General features: G+C 35.3%; 1 protein-coding gene across 4 annotated transcripts; it reads left to right on the top strand.

Annotated features, from left to right (window-relative positions):
- Positions 1-18,260: 18,260 nt before the first annotated feature.
- On the top strand, positions 18,261-25,241 carry LOC112800783 (uncharacterized). 4 transcript variants are annotated; one of them, XM_025843172.3, is made up of 15 exons: positions 18,261-18,800; positions 18,882-18,963; positions 19,742-20,239; positions 20,476-20,644; positions 20,753-20,905; positions 21,906-22,003; positions 22,205-22,296; positions 22,599-22,669; positions 22,767-22,902; positions 23,099-23,158; positions 23,243-23,325; positions 23,487-23,563; positions 23,656-23,726; positions 23,954-24,011; positions 24,993-25,241. In XM_025843172.3, the coding sequence occupies exons 1-15, from the start codon at positions 18,577-18,579 to the stop codon at positions 25,113-25,115; spliced, it is 1,995 nt and encodes a 664-aa protein (XP_025698957.1). In that variant the 5' UTR covers positions 18,261-18,576; the 3' UTR covers positions 25,116-25,241. The 4 variants fall into 4 exon arrangements, 2 of the variants coding, with proteins under 2 accessions (XP_025698957.1, XP_025698958.1); XR_003201511.3 differs by having other exon boundaries at positions 18,280-18,800; positions 23,260-23,325; XR_011881789.1 differs by having other exon boundaries at positions 18,280-18,800; positions 23,260-23,325; positions 24,973-25,241.
- Positions 25,242-25,640: the final 399 nt, after the last annotated feature.

The raw sequence follows: 25,640 nt of genomic DNA, 5'->3' as shown, positions 1-25,640 counted from the left end.
CCAATCGATTGGAGAACCTGGTACTCAACTAACATTAAGAACTTTTCATACAGGTGGAGTATTCACAGGAGGTACTGCAGAACACGTGCGAGCTCCGTCTAATGGAAAAATAAGATTCAATCAAGATTTGGTTTATCCCACGCGTACACGTCACGGTCATCCTGCTTTTTTATCTTATATAGACTTATATGTAACTATTGAAAGTGATGACATTCTACATAATGTTAGAATTCCACCGAAAAGCTTTTTATTAGTTCAAAATAATCAATACGTAGAATCAGAGCAAGTGATTGCCGAGATTCGCGCGGGAACATACACTTTAAATTTGAAGGAAAAAGTTCGAAAATATATTTATTCTAACTCACAGGGAGAAATGCATTGGAGTACTGATGTATATCATGCATCTGAATTTAATGGGGGTAACATACATATCTTACCAAAGACAAGTCATTTATGGATATTATCGGGAAAGTCGTGTAAGTGGAGTGACTTATCTTTTTCACTCTTCAAGGATCAAGACCAAATGCACACCCATTCTCGTTCTCTTGGAGAAAAAGCTATTTCTAACTCTTTTTTAAATAATGATTTTGTCGAAAATAACCTAAATATAGTAAGACATAAATTGTTTAGTTCAAAACCTTACGCTAAATCAGGATTCAATTCAATTCTATATAATTCTCATTTTAGACATCCTATTATTTCCCCGATAACTTCAGATTTATTGGCAAAAAGGCGACGAAATAGATTCATCATGCCATTTCCATTCCAATCGATTGAAGACCCTGACAAACAATTAACGTCTTCTTCCGATATCTCGATTGAAATACCTGTGAATGGTATTTTTCGTAGAAATAGTATCCTTGCTCATTTCGACGATCCTCAATATAGAACACAAAATTCGGGAATTCCGAAATATAAGACTATTGGAACCCCCCCTCTTTTTAAAAAAGAGGATTTAATTGAATATGAAGGAGTCAAAGAATGTAAACCAAAATACCAAATCAAAGTAGAGCGATTTTTTTTCATTCCCGAAGAAGTGCATCTTTTATCCGAACTTTAGGCAATGAGTGAGTCAGAAAAGGCAAACTATGATGTTTTTCTTGACAACATGCATTACACAAAGGAGTAATAGCTGTTGTGTTTCTTTTATTCATATCATCAACCACAATTTTATAATATTGCATTACTTTTGCTATTATTTTTGTAACCGGATGTCCTAACCTTCTATGCCATACTTCAAACTGTGACACAGATGCAACTTTACAATGTGCATTTTCTTCTTCTTTTCTTTTCTATTTTTGTTCACTTTCTTTTTCTTTTTCTTCTTGGTGTTGCTCATTTTCTTTTTCTTTTTCTTTTTCTTTGCTTTTCTATTCAAACTCAACACAACCTGTATACATGAGATTCCTAGTTACTACTATCAGATACAGTGGCTTTTACTACTTGCAAAGTGATGCGTGAGCATCTTTCCTATCTTTTCCTAGTGAATTTGCATATAATTTATTGAGTTTAATAAAGAATTAATTATCTTTTAGCCAATATAGATGCTACTTTGAGTCTTTTGCAATTTTTTTATTTTAGGTAGTATTCGACTAGATTTGATGGAGTTTCTGCAGCTCAAGAATTAAAGGAGAAACAAGCGAGGAGCGATGCGTGCGCCTCCCTGACGCGTACACGTGAAAAGAGAAATTTCACAGCGACGCGTACGCGTGACTGACGCGTACGCGTGATTTGAAGAATTTCACAGCGATGCGTGCGCGTGATCGACGCGTCCGCGTGACACGCGAAAAAGACCATCAACGCGTACGCGTGACTGACGCGTACGCGTGACATGCACCACGTGCAGAAACACAGAAAATACTAGGGGTGATTTCTGGGCCCCATTTAGCACCCAAGTAAGCGCGGATCCAGTGAGCCAAGTGGTCCCCACGTTATAAGACACGGAGTAGTTAGTTAATTCTGATTTAAATTCAAATTTGATTTTAAATCTTATCTTTAGGAAAAGATATTATCTTAATTTTATATATTAGATTTTAAATTAATTAGGATTAGATATAAAAAGGGGGAGACTTCTCTTCTATTGGAGAGATTATATTAGGGGGATTCCATTAGGAAATTTTATACAAATTTACATTCCACATTCCATGAGCAACTAAACCTCCATTGTTAAGGTTAGGAGCTCTGTCTATTTGTATGGATTGATTCATTTGATCTTTCTAATTTAATTCATGTTTTAATTTATATTTCAATAATTGTTTTCGTTCTTTATTTTATGAATTTAGGTGGAACGGAAGTATGACCATCTTTCTATTTGAGTTCTTATAAACTTGGAAAAGCTCTTTACTTGAACAACCGCTTGAAAACATATTATCCTGAATTTCTAATTGTTTGTATTTAACGGAATACGTGACATATAATCCTTTTATTTTTGGATAATTAGGATTCTTGTGGCATATAAACTAGAATTTGATCATCACCTTCTAATTGATTTAATTGACCAAGGAATTGACAGTTAATGAATTTTAGAGGAGACTAGGAAGGTCTAAGGAATTAGGGTCTAGTCACATATAGTTTGCTATGAATTAAATCTTGCATGATTAAAATAGTTAGTAAGAAAAATCAATCCGAAAAAATAGATAACTCTGAAGCCTTACCTGTTTTCTCAATATTTTATTCCCAACCTATTTATTTTTTCTTTTTATATTCTGAGTTCGAACTTAAACCTTTTGAATATCTCAAAACCCTTTTTTGCTTGCCTAACTAAGCCGATCAATCAATCATTGTTGCTTGATCCATCAATCCTCGTGGGATCGATCCTTACTCACGTAAGGTATTACTTGGTACGACCCGGTGCATTTGCCAGTTAGTTTGTGGGTTATAAAATACCGCACCAAGTTTTTGGCGCCGTTGCCAGGGATTGATAGTGATTAACAACTATTAGTTGTTTGATTGCTTAGATTAGGCGTTTTAGTTTTAATTTTATTTAATTTTTGTTTTAGTATTATTTTCGAAAAAAAAATATTTTGATTTATTTTATTAAAAAAAATTTTTCTCTTAATTTTTGAAATTAAGTTTGGTGTCCCGTTGTAATTTTTCTTTAAAAAAATATTTTTTTAAAAAAATCCTAGTATCTTTCTTTGTTTAATTTTTGAATTTATAGTTCACTTTTTTTCATTTATTTTCGAATTTTTATTTATTTTTATTATTCTTTATTTTATTCCTTTTCAAAAAAATTATGTTCTGTCTTTTTTGCTTTCCTGTTTACCAGATGGAGCGTTTAATTTTGTTTGATGTTTTGTGCTAAGGAAAAATAATGGAGAGAGATCACATGGGTTACTACTCACACTCGAGTAGTGATTCATATTATTGTGGATGGGGGAACTACCCAAATTTTAGTTGACAAAGTTAAAACCAAAGAAACTTCAGTGCTCCATGTTCCAACTATCAAGAACCACCATCTCTCTATCCATATCAAGAACCATCATCTTTCTACCCATATCAAGAGCCACCATCTCCCTATTCATACTAAGAGCCATCCTCTTTTTACACTTATCAAGAACCATCATCTCCTTCTTATTCATATCAAGAGCCATCATCTCCTTATTCATCTCAAATACCATCATATCTTGAGCTTCTCATGAAAGAATTCTTACATGATATAAAGACGAGTGTCAAAAATATAGAGAAACATGTGCAGTCAATTATCAAGTCACAGGAAGAGGAACAAGAAAATTCCTTTCCAAGAGATATAATGCAAGATCCTATGGAAGAAAGTGAGGAAATCAATCAAAGGAGTTTATACTCCAGTGAATTAGAGAACTTTTCACCCTCACACATGGAAGAAGAGGAAGATGCAAAAATAAAGGAGGTTGATGCACCAACAAAGAAGGAAGATGCACAAACAAAGGAGGTTGCAAGGGATGGAAATAATTATGGGAATCTACACTTTAATAAAGCAGAGAGTGGCATGGAGGGTGAGTTTATTGAACCACCAATTCAAGAAGTTCTTGATGAAGGATACACTCTAATCATCACACAACACCCACATGTTGAAATCAGAGAAGTGAAGATAACCAAGGGAAGCACTAAAAAGAGGATTGTGACCAAGAAACAAAAGAAAATATCTATGAGGAAGAAAAAGTCAGCAAAAAGCAATCCAACCTCCACCCCAACAAGCAAGGTAAATCAAGCTAATCACAATAAAAGAAAGCTTGTTCGGAAGAATTTATATCAGGGGGAACTAATTTTCACCTCTCCCCCTTGGAGACATTTCTTTTAACCAACTGGAAGAAGAGGAAGAAACTTCAATAATCAAGTGTCAAGCTGGTGACGTTAAAGAAGCACTTGTCGGGAGACAACTTGATAATTTCGTATCCTTAGTTATTTTTTGTAGTAGTAGTTTTCTTACTTGTTTAAGTTTTATTAAATTTTTACTGTTTTACTGATCATGCAGATATTTTATCACAGGAATCGAACACCTCAGGCTATACAAAAAAAAAACGAGCACACGACGCGCAAGCGTCGCTGACGCGTACGCGTCAAATGGGTGTGTGTGAAAAAATAATAATAAAATGAATAGAGAGTTACACGGGAGTGGCGCAAGAAGTGTGCCTGGAGCACAAATTGACTCATGTGTACGCGTCCATGACGCGTGCGCGTCATTTGCGATTTTGGCACTCCACGCGTACGCGTCAAGCACGCGCACGCGTGGATGAGTGAAATCGTCGTAAAAGGTGTTTGGCCAGAGAGTTATGCTAATGTGGGGCTGGAAATATGCTGGGCGCACAAGCCCCACCACGCGGACGCGTCCTTGACGCGTTCGCGTCATTTTCCCATCGTGGCCGTCAACGCGTACGCGTCGCTTGAAATTCGTGCAATCCACGCGTACGCGTGCCTTATGGGTACGCATCGCATGTGACACCCAATTAGATCACCTCAGCGCCTGATTTCAAATCATTCACCCCCCAAATCCTAATTCTCTCTTGTTCTTTTATCCTTATATTCTTCTTTCCTCTTACTATTTGTTTTTATTTCCAGTTCTTCTTTGCTTGAGGACAAGCAAACTTTTAAGTTTGGTGTTGATATTTCGCTTAAGGGTTTTCTGTTTATTTTTATGGCACAAAAAGGAAGGTGAATCATCTTCACGGAGGAGCACAACCTGAAGAATAAAAACGACCGCTCGGATAACTAAGGTAGTTGAGTTCCTTTCATTTTTTATTCCTTCCTGCTTTTATTATGTTATGTTCCAGTTTCCTGCTACTTTGTTTTGTTTATTGCATTATCCTTTATAAGTAGATTCATAGGTTCTAGTTTAATTTTCTGTTAAGTGCTTTAATTATGAAAGATGACTCATGTATTGCCCACTGAGCTTGAAATCAAAAAGAAAGAAAAAATAGATGTAGTGCATGAGAATTTGAGTTTAATTTTTAGAGTAGTCTCATTTACTTAGATGTGGTGGTAATACTTTTGGTTTTCTGAATGAATGCTTGAATAATGCATATTTTTTATAGTGAAGTTTATGAATGTTAAAATTGTTGGCTCTTGAAAGAATGATGAAAAAAAGAGAAATGTTATTGATAATCTGAAAAATCATAAAATTGATTATTGAAACAAGAAAAAATAGTGAAAAATACGAAGCTTGCAAAAAAAAAAGAAGAAAAAAAAAAGAGAAAAAGAAGCAAGTAGAAAAAGCCAATAACCCTTTAAACTAAAAGGCAAAGGGTTAAAAGGATCCAAGGCTTTGAGCATTAATGGATAGGAGGGCCCAAAGGAATAAAATCCTGGCCTAAGAGGCTAAATCAAGCTGTCCCTAACCATGTGCTTGTGGAGTGAAGGTGTCAAGTGAAAAGCTTGAGACTGAGCGATTAAAGTCGTGATCCAAAGGAAAAAGAGTGTGCTTAAAAACTTTGGGCACCTCTAACTGGGGACTCTAGTAAAGCTGAGTCACAATCTGAAAAGGTTCACCCAGTTATGTGTCTGTGGCATTTATGTATCCGGTGGTAATACTGGAAAAACAAAATGCTTAGGGTCACGGCCAAGACTCATAAAGTAGTTGTATTCAAGAATCAACATACTAAACTAGGAGAATCAATAACACTATCTGAATTCTGAGTTTCTATATATGCCAATCATTCTGAACTTCAAAGGATAAAGTGAGATGCCAAAACTATTCAGGATTGCGGTTGTAAACCCCACTATAAGAAGAGACATGAGTATGATCGAATTCTCATTCTCATGCAAATTCACATCCTAAGCTTATATTAATTTTGGTTGCTTGAGGACAAGCAACAATTCAAGTTTGGTGCTGTGATGCGTGAGCATCTTTCCTATCATTTCCTAGTGAATTTGCATCTATTTTATTGAGTTTAATAAAGAATTAATTATCTTTTAGCCAATATGGATGCTACTTTGAGTCTTTTGCAATTTTAGTTATTTTAGGTAGCATTCGACTAGATTTGATGGAATTTATACATCTCAAGAATTAAAGGAGAAACCAGCGAGGAGCGACGCGTGTGCGTCCCCAACGCGTACGCGTGAAAAGCAAAATTTCACAGCGACGCGTACGCGTGACTGACGCGTACGCGTGATTTGAAGAATTTCACAGCGACGCGTGCTCGTGACCGACGCGTCCGCGTGACACGCGAAAAAGACCATCGACGGGTACGGGTGACTATCGCGTACGCGTGACATGCGCCACGTGTAGAAAATGCAGAAAATGTTGGGGGTGATTTCTGGGCCCCATTTTAGCACCCAAGTAAGCGCGGATCCAGTGAAGGCAAGTGGTCTCCATGTTACAAGACGCAGAGTAGTTAGTTAATTCTGATTTAAATTCAAATTTGATTTTAAATCTTATCTTTAGGAAAAGATATTATCTTAATTTTAGATATTAGATTTTAAATTAATTAGTATTAGATATAAAAAGGGGAGACTTCTTTTCTATTGGAGAGATTCCATTAGGGGGATTCGATTAGGAAATTCTATACAAATTTACATTCCACATTCCATGAGCAACTATATCTCCACTGTTAAGGTTAGGAGCTCTGTCTATTTGTATGGATTGATTCATTTGATCTTTCTAATTTAATTCATGTTTTAATTTATATTTCAATAATTGTTTTCGTTCTTTATTTTATGAATTTGGGTGGAACGGGAGTATGACCCTCTTTCTATTTGAGTTCTTGTAAAACTTGGAAAAGCTCTTTACTTGAACAACAGCTTGAAAATATATTATCCTGAATTTCTAATTGTTTGTATTTAACGGGATACGTGATATATAATCCCTTTATTTTTGGATAATTAGGATTCTTGTAGCATATAAACTGGAATTTGATCATCACATTCTAATTGGATTTAATTGACCAAGGAATTGGCAGTTAATGAATTTTAGAGGAGACTAAGAAGGTCTAAGGAATTAGGGTCTAGTCACATATAGTTTGCCATGAATTAAATCTTGCATGATTAAAATAGTTAGTAAGAAAAATCAATTCGGAAAAATAGATAACTCTGAAGCCTTAACTGTTTTCTCAATATTTTATTCCCAACCTATTTATTTTTCATTTTTATATTCTGAGTTCGAACTTAAACCTTTTGAATATATCAAAACCCTTTTTTGCTTGCCTAACTAAGCCAATCAATCAATCATGGTTGCTTGATCCATCAATCCTCGTGGGATCGAAAGGTATTACTTGGTACGACCCGGTGCACTTGCCGGTTAGTTTGTGGGTTATAAAATACCACACCACAAAGCTTCTTTTCTTCCTTTGAATGAAGGTATACTGCTTGATAGTGCTGCCTTAGCCAATATGCCAATGTTATCAAATTGATAAAGTCCTCCTTTAAAAGACCCTTTGAGAAGCAGTTCGTTGGTCTCCTGAGCCTTAACAAAATAATCAAAAGGATGGAATTCAAAGAACACATGATTATCTTGTGCAAATTTTGCTACACTAATGAGGTTCTTTGTAATTGAGGGAACGTGTAGTAGTTTTAGTAGTTTAAAGTAGTGTGTGTTGGGCTGATAAGGTGGGTTAGACGCAGGAAATAACACAATTCTGCCAATATTATTGATGCACATACCTTGACCATTACATGTGAACACCTGCTTTGAGCCTTCATACTCTGAGCTTGTAACTAGATTATTGCCATTAAATGTAAGATGATGTGATGCTCCTATGTTCAGATACCACACTCTATCTGTCAAAGGTGTAGTCGACGGTGCAGCTACAACCAATGCTCTTGGTTGTGAATCTGTTTGTGACTGAGCCTGATGAAAGGCTGAAGACGGTGGAGCTGGTGGATTTGATGCTGCTTCATAAGGTCTTTGATAGCTTTGATTAAACCTGTGATAACAATTCCATATAGTGTGTCCAATCCTTCCACATAGCTGACATTGCGGACTTGAATTGCCATAATGGAAGGATCTGCTACCTCAAAATCCTCAACCACGAGCTCATCCTTAAAACTCCTGACCTCTTCCTTGATAGTTATGTTGTTGATTTTATGAATATGTAGAGTAATTGTGGTGGTGTTCTTGCAGTTTTGATTTTGAACCTTGAGCCAAATTTACACGCATAGTGCCAAGTACATTCTTCTTAAATCTCTCAACTAATTCTTCTTGTCCTACTAATAATGCCTCCACCTCACTCTCATTTATTTCATCAACCTTTGAATTTATCATAGTAATAAAAACACTATAATCTTCATTCAAGCCTTGAGCTACTACTTCTACAAATTCCTCACCAATAAGAGGTACACCTAATGTAGAAAGTGAGTTTGTTACCTTTTTTTATCCTGGACATATATTTAGTTACGGATCCTTGAAGTTTGATGGTCTTAATTTGTGTTTTCAACTGCTTTACTTTTGATTTCATCCGTTTTGCAAAATAATCTTCCAATTTGGGTTGAGATGATCCTTGAGTTTATTCAATTTTATGAAGGTCAGTGCTTGACGTCTCCATGGAACGGAGTTGTTTTTATCAAGCTTAAATGCGATGGTGTTGATCATTGTTCTAGGGTTCACAGTTGCGGAAGCTGGAATTTCACTTGGTAGCACCATGGATCAGAACCTAGAGCTCTGATACCATGAAAAGATATCAGAAACTCTGGTAGATATGGAAAGAGAGCTAGGAGCGAAAGAGAAATGGAATAGAGAGCAGCGAGATGAGAAGAGAATGAAAAAATAAATTCATTAATTCAGAAAAACTACTATACAGAGGAGGTTTACTCTTGCATTTATAGTCACAGCTGAAGTAGGTTTTTCTAACAACTAATTACCCTTCTAACAAAGTTGACAGCTCAACATAACTAACTCCTAATCACACGCCTCACACTTAAGCTAGTTTCATCTCTTATCTCTATTTATCCTCAGTAGTACTTTCCAAGGTTTGCTGTGAGAGTGATGCTGAGCTCCTGGCTTAGATGTTGTCTGATTGTATGGTTGACATTCTTAGAGAAGTAAACACTTGATTTATTGAAACTGGTCTTCTGTCTAGAGCTATCACAGAAAATTTGAAGGGTTTCCTTAATAACTTTGACTTGCTCCTTGCTAGCTTTAGCGAATAAAATAAAGCCATCTGCAAAAGCAAAGATGAGAAATCTTAGGACTATTTATGGATAGGGTCATAGGTTCCCACTTCTTGTCCTCTACTAATTTATAAATAAGCTGAGATAATCTTTCAATGCATAAAACAAAAAGATAAGGGGATAAAGGGTCTTCCTGTCTAATTTCTCTGGTTGAGATGAAGTTCTCTAAGGGTGAGCCCTTCCAAAGAAGGTTCATAGTGGGAGTTGATATGCAATATACAATAACATTAATGATGCTCTCTGGGACACTGATATCTTTCAAAGTATCAACAACAAAAGACCAGTTAAGTCTGTCGTAAGCTTTTCCAAAGCCTATTTTAATGGCCATGAGACCTTTCCCATGAGTTTTATTTTTCATGGTATAAACCACCTCTCTTACAACTAAAATATTATCTACACTAACCCTGTCAGGAACAAAACTAGGTTGGGTGTCAAAAATGAAAGTAGGCATATAAATTTTCAGCCTCAAGACAATAATTTTAGAGACAACTTTATAACACACATTGCAAAAATGCAAAGGTTAATAGGCCTAAGATGACCAAAATTCTCTGGAGAGAAAATTTTAGGGATAATAGCAATAATGGTTTGATTAACTATTGCAATATTGTTAGGCTCTCTAAAAATCATTCTCACCCAGTCAAAAAAAGATTTAACCACTTCACTCCAAGAATGTTGAAAGAATTTAGCAGGGAGTCCATCACTTCCGGGTGCCTTCTAACTTCCCATGCTAAAAATTGCATCCTTAGTTTTCTTTAAGGAAATTTCGCGTGCAATGTCCATATAATCTTCGTCATTTAGCCTCGGGAAGCAACCTGAAATTAGAAACATATTAGTGCTGCAATCTATAGAGTAAAGAGATTTAAAGAAATTAACCCCCAAAGCCTTCAGGGATTCTATATCTTCAATCTAGTCCCATTCCTTATTCTTTAAGGCGGCTGCATAATTTCTCTTCCTTCTGCCATTTGCCTTCTGGTGAAAATAACTTGTATTCTTGTCTAGAAATTGTGTGACCTTACATCTTGACATTTGTTGTCAGTATGATTCTTTATGAATAATTATAATTTCATACTCTTTCCACAGTTCTTTTTGAAGTTTGTCAAGGAAGGGATTTGGCTGAAAGGACAAACTATTATTGATACCTTCCAATCTTGAAATTATTCATTGTTTCTTCTTGAAAATGTGACTGAAGACTTCTGTATTCCAGATTTTGGTATTTTCGATAAATCTTTTAATGTTCATAGGAAGAACATCTTGTCTGCTTCAACTTTCAACCACCAACTTGTCGTAATCTTTATGCAGAATCCATGGCACAATAAACCTAAAAGGATTATTATTCTGCTCTCTACCCTATCCCTGAAAATTTAGCAAGATAGGGAGGTGATCAAACTTTAGTTTAGGTAGATGTTTAACCCCTATATCAATAAACATGTTAGAAAAGTCTAGGTTACTCAAGCAATAATCAAGTCTTCTACTTTTTATCTTCCTCCTTTGCTAGAAACCTAAATCCTTCAAACCACATTTATTAATACAGTTTTTAAAATATTGAGTATCTTAAGAGAAATTAGAAGAACCCCTTTGTATCCTTTAAAGAGAGAATAGAGTTAAAATCATCCCCTAAAGTCCAGGGTCCATGTAAACCCCGAGTAATTAGTAAATAATTAATTAATAAATTAGGATTAAGTACAATTTTGGTCCTTAACGTAGTGGCCAAAAATTTATTTCGTTCCCGGCCTTTTTTTTTGCTACAAAATGGTTCCGAAGGTTTCAATTATTTTAAAATTGTCCTTCAGACGAAAATACCCTTCCCTTCTTCCACAAAATCAACCAGGAACAAAAGCAGAACCTGAAGCTGAACCAGAAGCGGAAGAGCATCAGAAGCATCAACAATAAACAACAACAACCAGAAGAAGAACAACAACAATAATGGATCATATATATAGTTAACCATTAACAGAAATTCAATAACTAAGCTAATTCTATCAAACCTAAGCTAATTCAACAACAACAACAACAATTTAGCAGCAACTTTAAGCAATTTAACCTAAGATAATTCTATCATACCCACCTAAAATCAACTAACAGAAAATCAAAATCCAGCTAAACTAATCCAAAATCAAATCAAGGAACTAACATTAATCAAAAACTGAAATTAAAAGCAAAATGGTAACCTAGATTATGAAAATAGAAAATAGAAAATAAGGGACAGGGGAGGCAGTGGTGGAGCACCGGTGATCTGGGCATGACGGGAAGGGGCAGGAGGGAGGGAAATAGGCAGTGGTGGCTCTGGTTCCTTCTGCGACAGCGTTTGAGGGAGGCAAGGGCGAGATGCTATGAACAGACAGTGGGGAAGAAGGGATCCATGTTGCTGCGTGGTGGTGAAGTAGGAGAGGCTCGCCGACGGTGAGCTCTGGTTCGAGGAGGTCCAAGACAGGGAAGGAGAGAATGAGGGGAGAGGGTCGCGATTGCTGGGGTAAGCGCGAATGGGAGAGGAGCAGCGGCGGCCGCGAGGAGCAGCGGCAACGGTGTGTGAAATTAGATTGTGTTCTTGTTGATTTGGAGTTCAATTGGGAAGTTTGGAACGAAATCCGAGTGATTAAGCTTGAGGAATTGATGTTTGGAAGCCTGGAGCTTGTGAAAGGAGAGGTTTTTGAGTTGTTCTGAGCTTAGGGAGAAATTGGCCAAAGCATGATTTTGGTTTCTTGTAGATAATGTATAATGTTTTGTGAAAACATAGGCTAGATGACCATAGGATAGGTTAAAAATGTGGGAATATATTAATGTTAGTAACCTTGATGGAAATGTGAAATTATATTGTGAATGAGTTGATGAATGATGATTTTGTTGAGTTAGTTGTAGGAATTGTGTTAATTAATGTTGTTGATGGGGGTTGATAAATGATTATTGATGAATGTGAGTATTGATGATGAAATATTGAGGATTGGTTGAGTTATGTATATATGTGTGTGTGTGTGTGTGTGTGTGTGTGTGTGTGTGTGTGTGTGTGTGTGTGTTTGTGTGTGTGCGTGCGTGTGTGCGTGTGTGTGCGCATGTATTTGTTGAATAATGAATGAATTGAGAGCTAAAAATAATTTGAAAAGGGTTTGAAAGGTGGTTTGGTTGGGACCCGAGAAGGGTGACAAAGTCCGAATTTTAAAGGAGATGATGTCAAAATTTTTATAAAAATGGAGATTTGGTTTGAAGTATTATTTAGACAAGTATGGATAAAAGAATTATATTATTTGACTTTGATTTATAAATAAAAGAAATGCATTATGTTTTGGAGCTTGATTTATTAAGAAAAGTAGTATGTTGGAGTTTCAATTTATCCAGAAAAATGTTATCTTTTGAGTTTTATTTAGTTAAGAAGAGAATTATGTTTTGAGTGTGAATTATTGATGAATGGAATGGGAGGTGTGATGATGATAATTATTGAATGAATTGAATGATGATAAGGATGAATTTGATATAGAATTGTTTTGTGGGGATCATGGTTATTTACCGCCCACCAGATTTTAAAGAAAATTGTTTTGTGGGGATCGTGGTTATTTATCGCCCACCAGATTTGATAAAAAATTGTTTTGCAGGGATCATGGTTATTTACTACCAACGTGTGTGTTGTTTTCCAATTGAAAATATTTGTGGGTATTGAGGTGGTTTACCGCTCGCAGATGGTGAGGATTGAAGTGGTTTACCGCTCACCAGGTGAGGATCGTGCACTATACCGCTCATCAATTTTCAAGAAAAGGATGTACGGGATGGCTACCGGACATATCGGGTTGGCTGTATAACCGACAGATGAGACTCATCAGCTATAGGGCAGACATACATCATATGCATATGTGTGTTTTGTTTGATTGTGCATTAATTGAACTTGCCTATGTGATTATTATGCTTACCTGCTATATTTGCTACTGTTGTATCTATATTCTACTTGTGTTTGTTTTGTTTGTATTGCTTGTCTGTGCACCATAGTTTTGGAAGATTGGAGGAAAGCAGAAATTAGGGCTTAAGTTTGAAAGGAATTAGAAATAAGAACCTTAGATAACCTACCTTGTTTATGGTTTTCCATTTATAAACTTTAAGATTTAAATCTAAGTGTCGGAGTTCTAGGATTGCCTCTAGCTTTCCCGAGACCTTATATATTATATATGTGGAAACCATTACCATGCTAAGAACCTCCAGTTCTCATTCCATATCTATGTTGTTGTTTTCAGATGCAGGTCGAGATGTGACTCGGTGAGCATCTAAAGGTTCCTATGGCAAGCGAAGTTGGAAAGTTATATTTTTGGGGTTGTCTATTATGTATTTTTTGTTAATAGATTTTCCTGTGTATATATATATATATATAGATAAATGATGTTTAATCCTATTAAAGGCTTTTTGGAGAACTAGGTGTTTTCTTTATGCATGTTGGGTTATCTTGGGATATATACTTATTATGCTTATATATGTATTTATACTCCGGCCAGCCTTAGCTTCACAGGTTGTATCCAGAGCTTGATATTCTGTATTTTGGTACTCAACCCTTTGTATATACTCACGTCTTACCCTTATCGTTTCTCCGATTTTACGTTTACGAGTGTAATGCACTTTTCTTTTCGCGGGTTTTTCTTAAACCTTTCTTTAAGACTCATAGTTACAAATTTTTTCAACTATATCTACGTATATATTTTATTCTTAGAGGTCGTAATACCTCACCACCTCTATTTTACAACCTAAGCGTAAAGTTCTGTGTGGTAGGGTGTTACAGTCCACCTATATTGTTAGCTAAAGTCTCTAAATATCTCCAAAGATCTTTTCTGATTCCTACATGGGGGCTCCCGTAAATGGCTGTGAAGTTCCAAGGTTCCATATTATCCCATCTCACTTTCAAATGAATAAACTATTTATGGATGATAACGGGTTTGATAGTCCAATATCTTTCATCCATAGACAACATACGCCCCCTGTAAAACCATCTACATCACTAAAGCAATGGGAGTTAAAACCCAACTTAATAACTTGGAGCCTGAAATATGGGCTTCAAGCAAAATATAGAATTTAGTGTTATATCTAGACCTTAAATTGGAGATAATAGATGTAAATGCCTCAGAAGAGTGTCTTTTATAGTTTCAGATAATGATATTCATGATATACATAATTAAATAAGAAATAAAGAAAATGAAGCAAGAGAGAAAAAAAACTTCCTGGTTTCAAGCCAATTGGAAACACGCTATGCTTCCATAGGGGCTGGGTATCGCGACGCTTCATCATTTCCATTTTGGAAACTCTCAGCTCAGATAGAAATATAATTGTCCAACATAACATCGTCTTGAACAGAATTTTCTATTTCTAGTGGTTTCTCCTTAAAGTGCCCATATTCCTAATCCGTATGAGTCCCCTCCAGATTTTTTGATACCAGAGGGTGTGAGTTTAGATTCCGAATGTCTTTAGAAGAGGACAGAATGTCTTTTTGATGGTTGTCACTGAAATCTTTAGCAAGTCTATAGAATTGATGCCAATGATCTTGATGCCCAACATCATTCTTTTTTTCAGATTTCTGATTTTGTTGATTTTTTTCTTTGAGTGCAGCTGCAGTTTCTTTGTCTTGTTTTCTGCTTTCTATGTGGTTTTGATTGGTAATATTCTTTTTAGCTGTCTCTTCTTCCTCCCCGAAATAGTCTTGCCGCCATTATTATTGTTAGGCCCCATTCTCTAATTTAAAACATTCTTTCCATTTGTAGCATGTTGATGGTTATTTTTCATAATTCTTTCCTCCCCCTGTTGACTACCTATTTGGTTAAACTTATCATAATTTTCTTGACTTTCCTCACTTGGATTCATATCTCTAAGGACTTCAAATGTAAAAGAGTAATTTCTTCCTTTATGATAATTATGAGCATCTCCCAATTTTCGTCTATTCCTTTTTTATAATTTTTTTACTACCATCCATTGTCTAAAGCAACTTTTCTTATTTGTGACCTTGGATTTTTTTCAATTATAACATTTTTCAAATTATTTGAATCACCTCCAAAAGCTTGATTTCTGGTATCTTTCTCCAAATTTTTTGCCTCAATATTTTCTTTCCCTTTTGGGCCCTCCTTGTCGTCTTGCTGTTGTCCATCTTGTACGGCAGCACTACCATTATTTTGCTCTTAGTTGCTGTCAATTGGTAGCACAAAGGTATTACTTCCCTCTTTTTCTACCTTTTTTTTTAGGCAAACATCCATCTTATAACCATATCACCCACAAGCAAAGCAAATTTCGTGGAGTCTTTCGTACTCTAATCTAAAATCCTTCCCAAGCGTAGTAAATGATGGAATCATCTTCTTCCACAGGTCAATTTCCACGCAGATACAGGCAAATTTGTCCATTGAGTGAATTGAAGTTAATTCATCAACCCTTAGCATAGTCCCTAAGGTACCTCTTACCTTCCATAGAAAATGCTTGTTATACAATTCAGCGGGTAAATTTGGGATTCTCACCCAAACTATGACTTTTTGGACTTTCATTTCTTGAGGGATAGAGAGATGTCTCCATATTTGTATTAGTAGATAATGATCAGCGATCATCCACGGACCCTCAAACAGAGCGTGATTGTACTCATTCTGATTTGCAAAATGTACCAGGAAGCCAAGTCCATAGTGTAAACTCTCTTTTTTAGCCCATCTTTTAATAATCCAGCATTCCATCACCTTTAGACTGATTCTCTTGCCCAATGGTTTTAATATAAGCGCCTGTTTTCATGGCCTACACCATTTGTCGTATTTTTCCAAAGTCACATCAAGTTTTGGTTTTGGATTGAAGGGGGTCAATATGTCCTCTACAGGATCCATGAACTCCTTGTTTGAGAGATAATCCTCCGTAACCAAATCTACAATTTCTTTCGGATTGAGGTTGTCTAAAGCATCGGCCACCAAACAATCCTTATATGAGATTTTTGGGGGTTGATTATGAATCTCACCAGCATCATTTGTAGTCTTTCTCATATTTTCACTTTCTTCCTTATCCATGTCTACATTTTTAGGACCATGAATTTTTTCTTCCATGTCTTCATCTTTCCTTTCATTGTTATTCATTTTGACTTTCTTAGTACTTCTAGCCACCAGATGTTCTTCTTTCGGTGACTATTTCTCAGTGTTGATGAGAGAGATCAGAGCTCATGATTTATTTAAAATTTTCTATTATAATGAATAAATATATAAATAGGCATTTGAGTAATGCAACATAAAATGCTAGTGCAAAATCTCAAATCTATATGCTGTGCATGACATATTCAATCTAAATTAGTGACCGGATGATTGAGTTTTTTATCCAACCGATTGGATCGGACCGAATTTAATAACTATGTTAAAAACAAACGTTACTAAGAGTTTAGATAATAGTAATATGAAAAAAACTAACAAAATTTATTATTTTTGACTATTACTTTTAGTCATTAATTTAATTTTTTTAGTCTAATAATTTAACAATATAATTTTAATTTATATATTTAAACCTTGATAACTGACTGACAAAAAAATGAGAAAAACTCAAAATAATCCCTGACAATTATCTCAAAAGACAACGAGGTTCTTGACAAAAAAAAATACCAATCCGGCCCCTGAAATTTACTTTAATGGGACTGATTAGCCCCGGGAGTGGATCCTCTCCGGTGAAGAAAAAATTGGACGGTGTTAATTGTGATCTCTCATCCTTCAATGCTCTCTCTCATATTTAATTTTGGCCCCACTTATAAAGTTAATGGTGAGAGATTACACTGCATTTCCTCAAGTGTTAAAAAAAACTGGAGAGGATCCATTTCCGATTAGCCCCTGTGCCAAAAAAAGTCAACGTTGTTTTTTTTGGCACTGAGTCCTAAAAAAATATCAGGGGTCGGGTTGGATGTTTTTTTTCTTGGGGGCCTCGTTGTCCTTTCGAAATAATTGTCAAGGACCGGATGTGGTATTCACCCTAAAAAAATAGAGAAATTCTCCATATACAAGCGTTTTCTCATACAAGTCATACAAGTTATTTATTTCTTCTTCTTTTTCTTTCCCCATGCCTCCTCTTTTTCTTCTCCTTCTTCTTTTTTCGTGCCTCTTCTTCTTCTTCGTTTTTGAAGTGTTTCATCTTCATCGTCGTGTTTCTGCTCGTTTTTCTTTTGATTTTGCAACATTATGTATTTTTTTTCTTTTTTTGTTTGATTTTTTCCTCCCAAAAAAATTATGAGAATATGAAATAAGAAAATGAAGAAGAAGAAGCAGCAGAAGATGAGGAGGAGAAAGAGGAAGAGTTCTGAATTATGCATAAGGTGTACTTCAACGAATTTTGGGTGTATTTTTTAAATCATTTGAGTGTATTTCTGTAATCCTTTGGGTGTATTCCTATAACCGTTTGGGTGTATTTTTGTAATCGGTTAGGTGTATTTCTGTAATTCCATTATCTTCAAAACGATTTCAAAACTTGATTTCAGAAACCATAAAAATCGAAGAAAAAAACGAAGCAAGAATACTAGTGATAAATGCATGAAAAGACAAAGAGAGAACGCACGAAAGATATTATCAAATTTGGCAAGAAACTCGTTTTCACGGAGGAAGAAGAAGAAAAGTAGGAGAAGAAGAAGAAAGAGAAGGAGGAGAAGAAGGAACGCGAAGCACACCATAAATTTCGTATATGACTCAGCGTGCTTTTTATTAAGTTTTTTCCCACTTATAAGACTTGTAAACCACTTGCATGTGTAGCACAATTCTACTACCATTTCTATAGTAATAATTTAATAAAGTAATAAGGAAAAAAAAAAAGGAATAGCAGAGATCGTACATCGTAGAGAACTAAAGAGAAGTAGAGACACGTTGTTTGGGATAGACAACACAGACCGTGACGCGTGAGGGTGGCGACTGGTCACAGTCCCATAAGAAGAAAGTTGAAAGCAGAAGGCAGAGTCAGATAAAGAAAGGGTTCGTTCGGTCAACGGAAAACACACGGACACCGAAATTCGAGAGAGAGAGAGAGAGAGAGAGAGAGGTTGATTGATCGATGGCGGCTGCGACAACGTCATATCTATCGCCGACGCAGAAGTACGCTGCAGGAGCCCTCTTCGGGCTTGCCCTTCACCAGGCCCACCTTCACCAGACCCACCCCCTTGGTTTGCATTTCTATTCCGACGACGATCAACCCTCCACCAGCGACTCCGCCGCAGTTTCCGAGGATCCCCACCTTTGGGTCCACCACTCCTCCGGTCTCCTCCACCCCGTTTTCAAGTATTTCCCTTTCCCTTCCAATTCACAATTCACTTTGAGTCCATCATATTCCTCCATTTCCTTCAGTGTGTTGTGATGCAGGTATCTAGATATTGATTCTGGGGCTTGGTCTGGACTTGAAGAAACTGCTGGCTCTTCTTCTGCTTCGCGTCATGTGGGACCCGTAAGTGCATTCTTTAATCTTTAGCCTCACTCGTAGATGCTCATTATGAACAATTCACCAAACATGCCTTAACTTGCACTGTGTCTGTGTTGAACTTACTATGCATATATCCTTCATTCTTTTTTATATCAATCTGATAGGTCTACATCTTCATGTCATTCTCCTTTGTTCTTTTTAACACTCAATTTTGTTTATAGATGTGTGAACTTGATGTTCCTCTTACTCATGAATACCGCATCAGCAGCACAACATCGTTCATGGTTGTCATGTCATAGAAATAACTTTTCAGAAATATATCGTATATAGGGTGGATTTTTTTTTTTAAAAAAAAAGGGGGGGGGGGGGGGCTTGACAGCTGGAAAAAAGCTGAAAACATTTATGGCAGACTAACCAAACTAGCATGACAATGGGATGGATTGACAATAATGTTAATGGCTCCACTTCTTTCTGTCTGGATTTTGTTGCTGCAAGGCACAATTCCTTTCGTTCTTAACTGTTACATGAGATAGAGAGCAGAGAAATGAGAGAGTGATTGTATTGATCTCATTGTGTGTCTTTATATACAGGCTACATTAGCAGAGTATAACTAACATGCTAACCAACTAGTGTAACTAACTATTAACACACTAACTAACTCGGTAACTTAAACTACAAGTTACTGATTAATTAATACAAATACAAGTAGTGGCTGATATTAACTCCTCATTCATGTATTCAATTTCTAATGATATCCTTTTTCACCATTGTATGACTAAAAGAAAATTCATGTATGTCACAGTTCTTGAGATTATTATCAGCAGATTTTGATGATGATTCTCAAAGGTCAGATCAAGAACTTGCTTTGTCAGAAGCTGTTGATGCAATGGCATGTACCCTGGAAAAAATTCAAGAGTCTTCAGTGTCTAAAAGAGAGAAGATCCGTGAATACGAGCACCAATGTCGTGAAAAGTTTTCAAATTCAGAAGCTCCATCAGAGTCTGAGAAGGAAGATATGCATTTCGAAACTCCGCACATGCCTGAAACACCTTATTTTGATTGTAAAAACCCACCTCAGGGATCTACTATTAACAAAATTGATGAAAGTCCAATTGAAGAGGTAACAATGCTCAGCTATCAAAGGAAAATAACAGTTCTCTATGAACTGCTCACTGCTTGCTTGTCAGATTTAGGTGAAGGAAACAAGAAATATACTCGTAGAAGAAGGGGTTATGATGCTCGACAACGTGTGGCTCTTCGCTTGCTCACAACTTGGCTTGATATCCAGTGGAAAAAAATGGTTTGTAAAATGAATATATTAAATGTTACTTTATGTGTTTGGACAACAGCTTGTTATAAGTTGAAGTGATCATGGTATTTATATTGTTTGCACAAGAGATCAGAGTAAGAAAAGGTTTTGGTTGGCAACATTGACTGTGCATTCATCCTAGATGTCTAAGTTGCATATTGAGCTTAATTTTATATATAAATGTAGTAAGTTTCCTGAAATTTTTCATTGAAATGTTAACTTTGCAGGAAGCCATTGAGACTATAGTTGCCAGTTCTGCAATGGCTTTAATTAAAGAGCAAGAATCAAATAAAGAGGAATCTCAATCAAAAGAAAGCAAATGGGCTAAATGGAAGCGAGGTGGTATTATAGGTGCAGCTGCAATAACAGGGGGAGCTTTAATGGCTATTACCGGTGGTATGAATACCTTAAAGTCTTTTCTATGTCCATGAGTATATGATTTCAGAATGAGTCAATTTTCTTGTGGATATTATTCTTTTCCCTTTTTTTTTTATTCATGAGTAGGATTAGCTGCCCCAGCAATTGCTGCAGGACTTGGTGCCATGGCTCCAACTTTGGGTACTTTGATCCCTATAATTGGAGCTGGTGGATTTGCTGCAGCTGCTAGTGCTGCTGGAACTGTTGCTGGTTCTGTTGCTGTTGCTGCATCATTTGGAGGTATATATTTTCCTATATTTGATTGGGTTTACTTTCTTTCTTGTGCTATGCTAGTACATCTATGCTATAAATAGAAATTTAGTCTCTTTTAAGTATTTTCTCTGTTGTATAAAGATATTTTTCATGTACACCATGACAACAGGTCACTATTAATATGCTTGGCTGCATTTGTTTCTAAGAACAGGATAGGACAAGACACTGATGGATAGAGACACAAAATTTTGTTTGCTTGTATTCTGTTTGGTGATAAACTAGATCAAATTTTGAAAATTCAATTTATTCTCATTTTTTTCATTCAAAAAATTTGAGATGAAAAATATAACATAAAAAATATAATTATGAAAAATTAACAAGAATAATGAAAGAAAAAATAAAAAATAAGTTGTGTCCCTTGTTAGTGTCTCCGTGTCTTTCCTGTCAGGATGGACACAAAATACACTAATTTAGTGTCTTTGGACACATTGTCTCTGTCCATGTCTCCTCTACCAAACACGATTTTGTGTCTCAGTGTCCTGTCTCTGTAAACAAACGCAGCCCTTGTGTTCCTGCAGCCTTAGAGATCTGTTGTATTCAATATAGGGTAGTTTTGGGTTGCGTGCTGATAAAAATGTATTGAATTTTTTTTGTACAGTTTATTGATTGGCATGATTACAGTAATTGCTTAAACTAGATAGGTTAATAATTTCCAGTCAAGCTGCGAAGGTAACTCTTTAATTCGCCTTTTTTCAGACAAGGTGTTACAAGGGATATATGGGAATTTGATTTAAATTTAGAACTGTCTAGTGGAGTGGTGCATGGTCATTAATACCTCCTGTACTGTATTATCCTGAAAACAGTTCATTTGAACTGTTGACCTTCATTTTACCAAAGTTTTTAATGAGCGTCTATTGTGATGACATGTATATTGTCTATGGGATACTAAGTTATTTGTATTTTTCTATGATGTGATGTACATCACTTAGGTGATGAAAATTTTAAATGTATCTCTTTGTTTTCCTAGCTGCTGGAGCTGGACTTACTGGAACCAAAATGGCTAGGAGAGTTGGGAGTGTGGATGGGTTTGAATTTAAAGCTATAGGAGAAACCCATAACCAAGGTGTAAGTTTTTATTGATTTCAGTTTCCTACTTTCTAATGATGTTTTTTCCTAAACTAAAGATTTTTGTAGGTGTTTATGCAAGACCATGCTTGCATCAACTTTGACTGCTCTTTCTTCCCCCTTTTTTTTTCCTTTCCAATTTCAACTTCTTAGTTTTGTTTATCATTTCATAATAGATTCTTGTTCAACTTCTCCATGCAGAGGCTAGGGGTTGAGATCCTGATCTCTGGATTTGTCTTTGAGGAGGAGGATTTTATAAGGCCATGGGATGGATTAAATGACAACCTGGAGAGGTACATACCTTTGCCATTTTAATGTCTCCTAATGCCGTTGTTTTTATAATTATTTAGGTAAAAAAGTTGATGTAATTTAATATTTTCCTTGAATACAATTTTCATTGGCCATGGAAGGTAGTTTCAGCTTGAAAAGTGCTTTATGTTGATAGGTGTTGATGGAAAATTATCTTATTATACAATATCTACCTTGTGTTGCTTCAGCTTCTTCTTATTTTAAAAATGGTAGTGTTAAGAATACACTAATGACTGATTATCCTACCATAACAAGTCACAATTCATATGCCCTTGTGAAAAGCTAGGTATGCACTGCAGTGGGAGTCCAAGAATCTAATTGCCGTGAGCACTGCGATTCAGGATTGGCTTACTTCAAGTAATTGGTTTGAGTTCAGGCTTCTAGTACAATTTTAGTTCGTATCATATTCAGGTATAGTTATGGATGATCTCAATACTACTCTTATTTGCATTAGGAATTGCGATGGAGCTGATGAAGCAAGGTGCAATGATGACTGTTATGAGTGCACTTTTAACTGCATTGGCTTGGCCAGCTACCTTACTTGCAGCAACTGATTTCATAGACAGCACGTGGACAATCGCTATTGACAGGTTAAATTTTAGTTCTTGATTGCAAGTAGAATTGAACTTTTACTGGACACTACACAGTGATGTCATTGAATGTTATTGAGCTGTGATAATATATAATAAACTTCACCTTAGACTAATTTGAATTGGTTTAACTTTGAGGATTCTTACCATAGTTATTTTGGGCACAAAGATTTCTAATATATTTCATAATTTTCAGATCAGACAAGGCTGGAAAGTTGCTTGCTGAAGTGTTGTTGGGAGGATTGCAGGGAAATAGGTATTAGCTTAATTCAAAGTTTTGTCTTAATTCAGCTCCGAGAAAACTGTTGAATGTATAATATTGTTGATCTGTGAGTTTTAGGCCTGTGACACTTGTAGGTTACTCACTTGGGGCCAGAGTTATTTACAAATGTCTAGAGTGCTTGGCTGAAACAGAACACAGTGGTAGATATTTCCACTCTTCTTTTCCTTGTCTGATGTTATTTTCCCTTACATGTCTGTTAACCATATCAACTACTTATCAGTATCCTTAGTATTTACATACGATTTCGTTGTGTGGGTACCATGCTCAATGATTTAAAGGTGCTTCTCCTTTTGATTGCCAGCTGAACTAGTAGAAAGAGTTGTTCTTCTTGGAGCACCCATTCCAATCAAGGATGAGAACTGGGAAGCAGCTAGAGAGGTGAATTTTTGTAGAAATAGTATATATTTGAATCGTATCCAAAACTTTATGATGTAAATATAGTTTTCTTCTGAGATCATGGTATTCTGTAGATGGTATCAGGAAGATTTGTAAATGCTTATTCAAGGAATGACTGGATGCTTGGAGTTGCTTTCCGTGCCAGGTATATCAAATTAACATATTGACCAAATAATGCTTTCTAAACTCACTTCAGATTAAGGAATGCACTATGATCAGAATTGCTTATTTTCATTTTCAGTGTAATAGCCTTGTCTAATTTATTTGTTTTTCTTTTGCTAATTTTAGTGCATGATTAGAATATTAGTACATGGTTGCTTGTTTTTAATGGAGAGAGAGGTTGAGAGTAATCTACTTTTTGATTTTATGCAGTCTGCTTTCTCAAGGATTAGCTGGAATCCAACCAGTTGATATTCCTGGTATCCAAAATGTGAGATTTTTATTTTACCTTCCTGCCTAATGCCTATGCTTGCAAGTTGATATCTTAATTCTTATTCAATTAGTGGCAGCTGCTCTCTTAGGCTGGGTTTGGTAAAGCTTTTTCAGGAGGTGCTTGTGCTTTTAAAAAGCACAAGCACGTCATTTTGCGTTCGGTAAATTAAAAAGCTCAAGTGCTTGTGCTTACGGCTTTTAAAAGTTAGTGGTGCTTTTGAAAGCACCTAGGAGGGAGCTTTTCAAAGCTGGCTTATGCTTATCAAATTTTTTTTCATTTTCCCGCACATATTTTCCGCTATTATATTGCCATTAAAATCTTCATATATTTCTAACTTCTCTTCCTAACCTTCATAAAATCTAACACAATCTTCATATATTTTTTATTTTTCAACCTAATCTTCACAAATTTCAACACAAATACATTTCTATCACATATTAGGTATGAACTTCTATCTATTTATATTATTTTTTTTGCGTTAATTTTGTATTTTTTCAGTAGATCTATTATGTTTGTTTGTTTTTTTCTGTTCTTTGAAACGGGAAGAGGTTGATGAAAACCAATCATAAATTTTTATGATACTTATATAAAATTTTAAAGTTAAAAAATAGAAGAATTTATTTATTATAATTATGTTTATTATGAATTTTTTATTTTAACATTATTTTATTTTAAAATATTATATAAAATTTTAAAGAATTTGAAAAAAAAAAATATTTTTTTGTTATAAACATGTTTATTATAATTTTTTCAACTTTTAAAAGCTGTTTTACCAAATACAATTATGGTGCTTGTACTTATTAAAAGCCATTTTTAATTTGATTTTACCAAACGTAAGTGTTACAGCTTTTAAAAAGCTGTCTTTTAAAAGACAGCTTTCATAAGCTACTTTTAAAAAGCAAAAGCTTTACCAAACTAAGCCTTAGTTGATTGGATTTGGATGTTTCTGCTAAAATAGTTTTTATTTGGATTTGGCAGGTTGATGTGACAGATCTTATTTACGGTCATTCTTCTTATCTTTGGGCCACACAAAAGATCTTAGACCAACTTGAATTAGATTCCTACTATCCTGTATATAATAGCATTCTTTGTCATTTCTGATCACCCCTCCACCCTCTCTTTTATTCCTTGTTTGACAGTGGAGCAAGTACATAATATGGGGGTGTGGAAACTACTAAATACATATAAAGAAGGATACAAGAGGAATGAGAAGATATTTTAATGCAATCTAGTCTTTAAAAATTAAAAGAGTAGCCTGTAGAAATAGTAAAATATATTTTAGTGACTAACTTTTCATTAATTTATTTGGGGATCAAATATTTAAATTGATGAAGGTCATAATAGTTGAATACTATTTATCTAACAACTTGTCCGATGCCTGCCACGGCTACGTGAGCGGTTTTAAGAAATAGATCTAAAATTTAATCTAACCATTTTGTTAAAAATAGAATCAATTAAAATCTGATTTAGCGTAGTTTTAATGGATTTTTGATTTAGATTGAATTGGATAAGTGGTTTAATTTAGATATATTTAAATTTAAACATTTTTAATGGATATAAAATTAATTTTATTTATTTATAAGAACTTAATTTTGATATATTTTTAGTATCAATATGAAAAGTAAT

The sequence above is a fragment of the Arachis hypogaea genome, chromosome 5, assembly GCF_003086295.3.
Source record: "Arachis hypogaea cultivar Tifrunner chromosome 5, arahy.Tifrunner.gnm2.J5K5, whole genome shotgun sequence".
Lineage (NCBI taxonomy): Eukaryota > Viridiplantae > Streptophyta > Magnoliopsida > Fabales > Fabaceae > Arachis > Arachis hypogaea.
The sequence above is the reverse complement of the archived record's forward strand: the minus strand, read 5'-3'. Positions and strand labels throughout refer to the sequence as shown.

Excerpts from the sequence above, each read along its gene's own strand:
- LOC112800783 (XM_025843172.3), top strand. The coding sequence starts at position 18,577 with ATGGCGGCTGCGACAACGTCATATCTATCGCCGACGCAGAAGTACGCT. Across the intron at positions 22,903-23,098 it reads TGGACAATCGCTATTGACAG|ATCAGACAAGGCTGGAAAGT; the intron begins GTTAAATTTTAG and ends CATAATTTTCAG. Across the intron at positions 24,012-24,992 it reads ATATTCCTGGTATCCAAAAT|GTTGATGTGACAGATCTTAT; the intron begins GTGAGATTTTTA and ends TGGATTTGGCAG.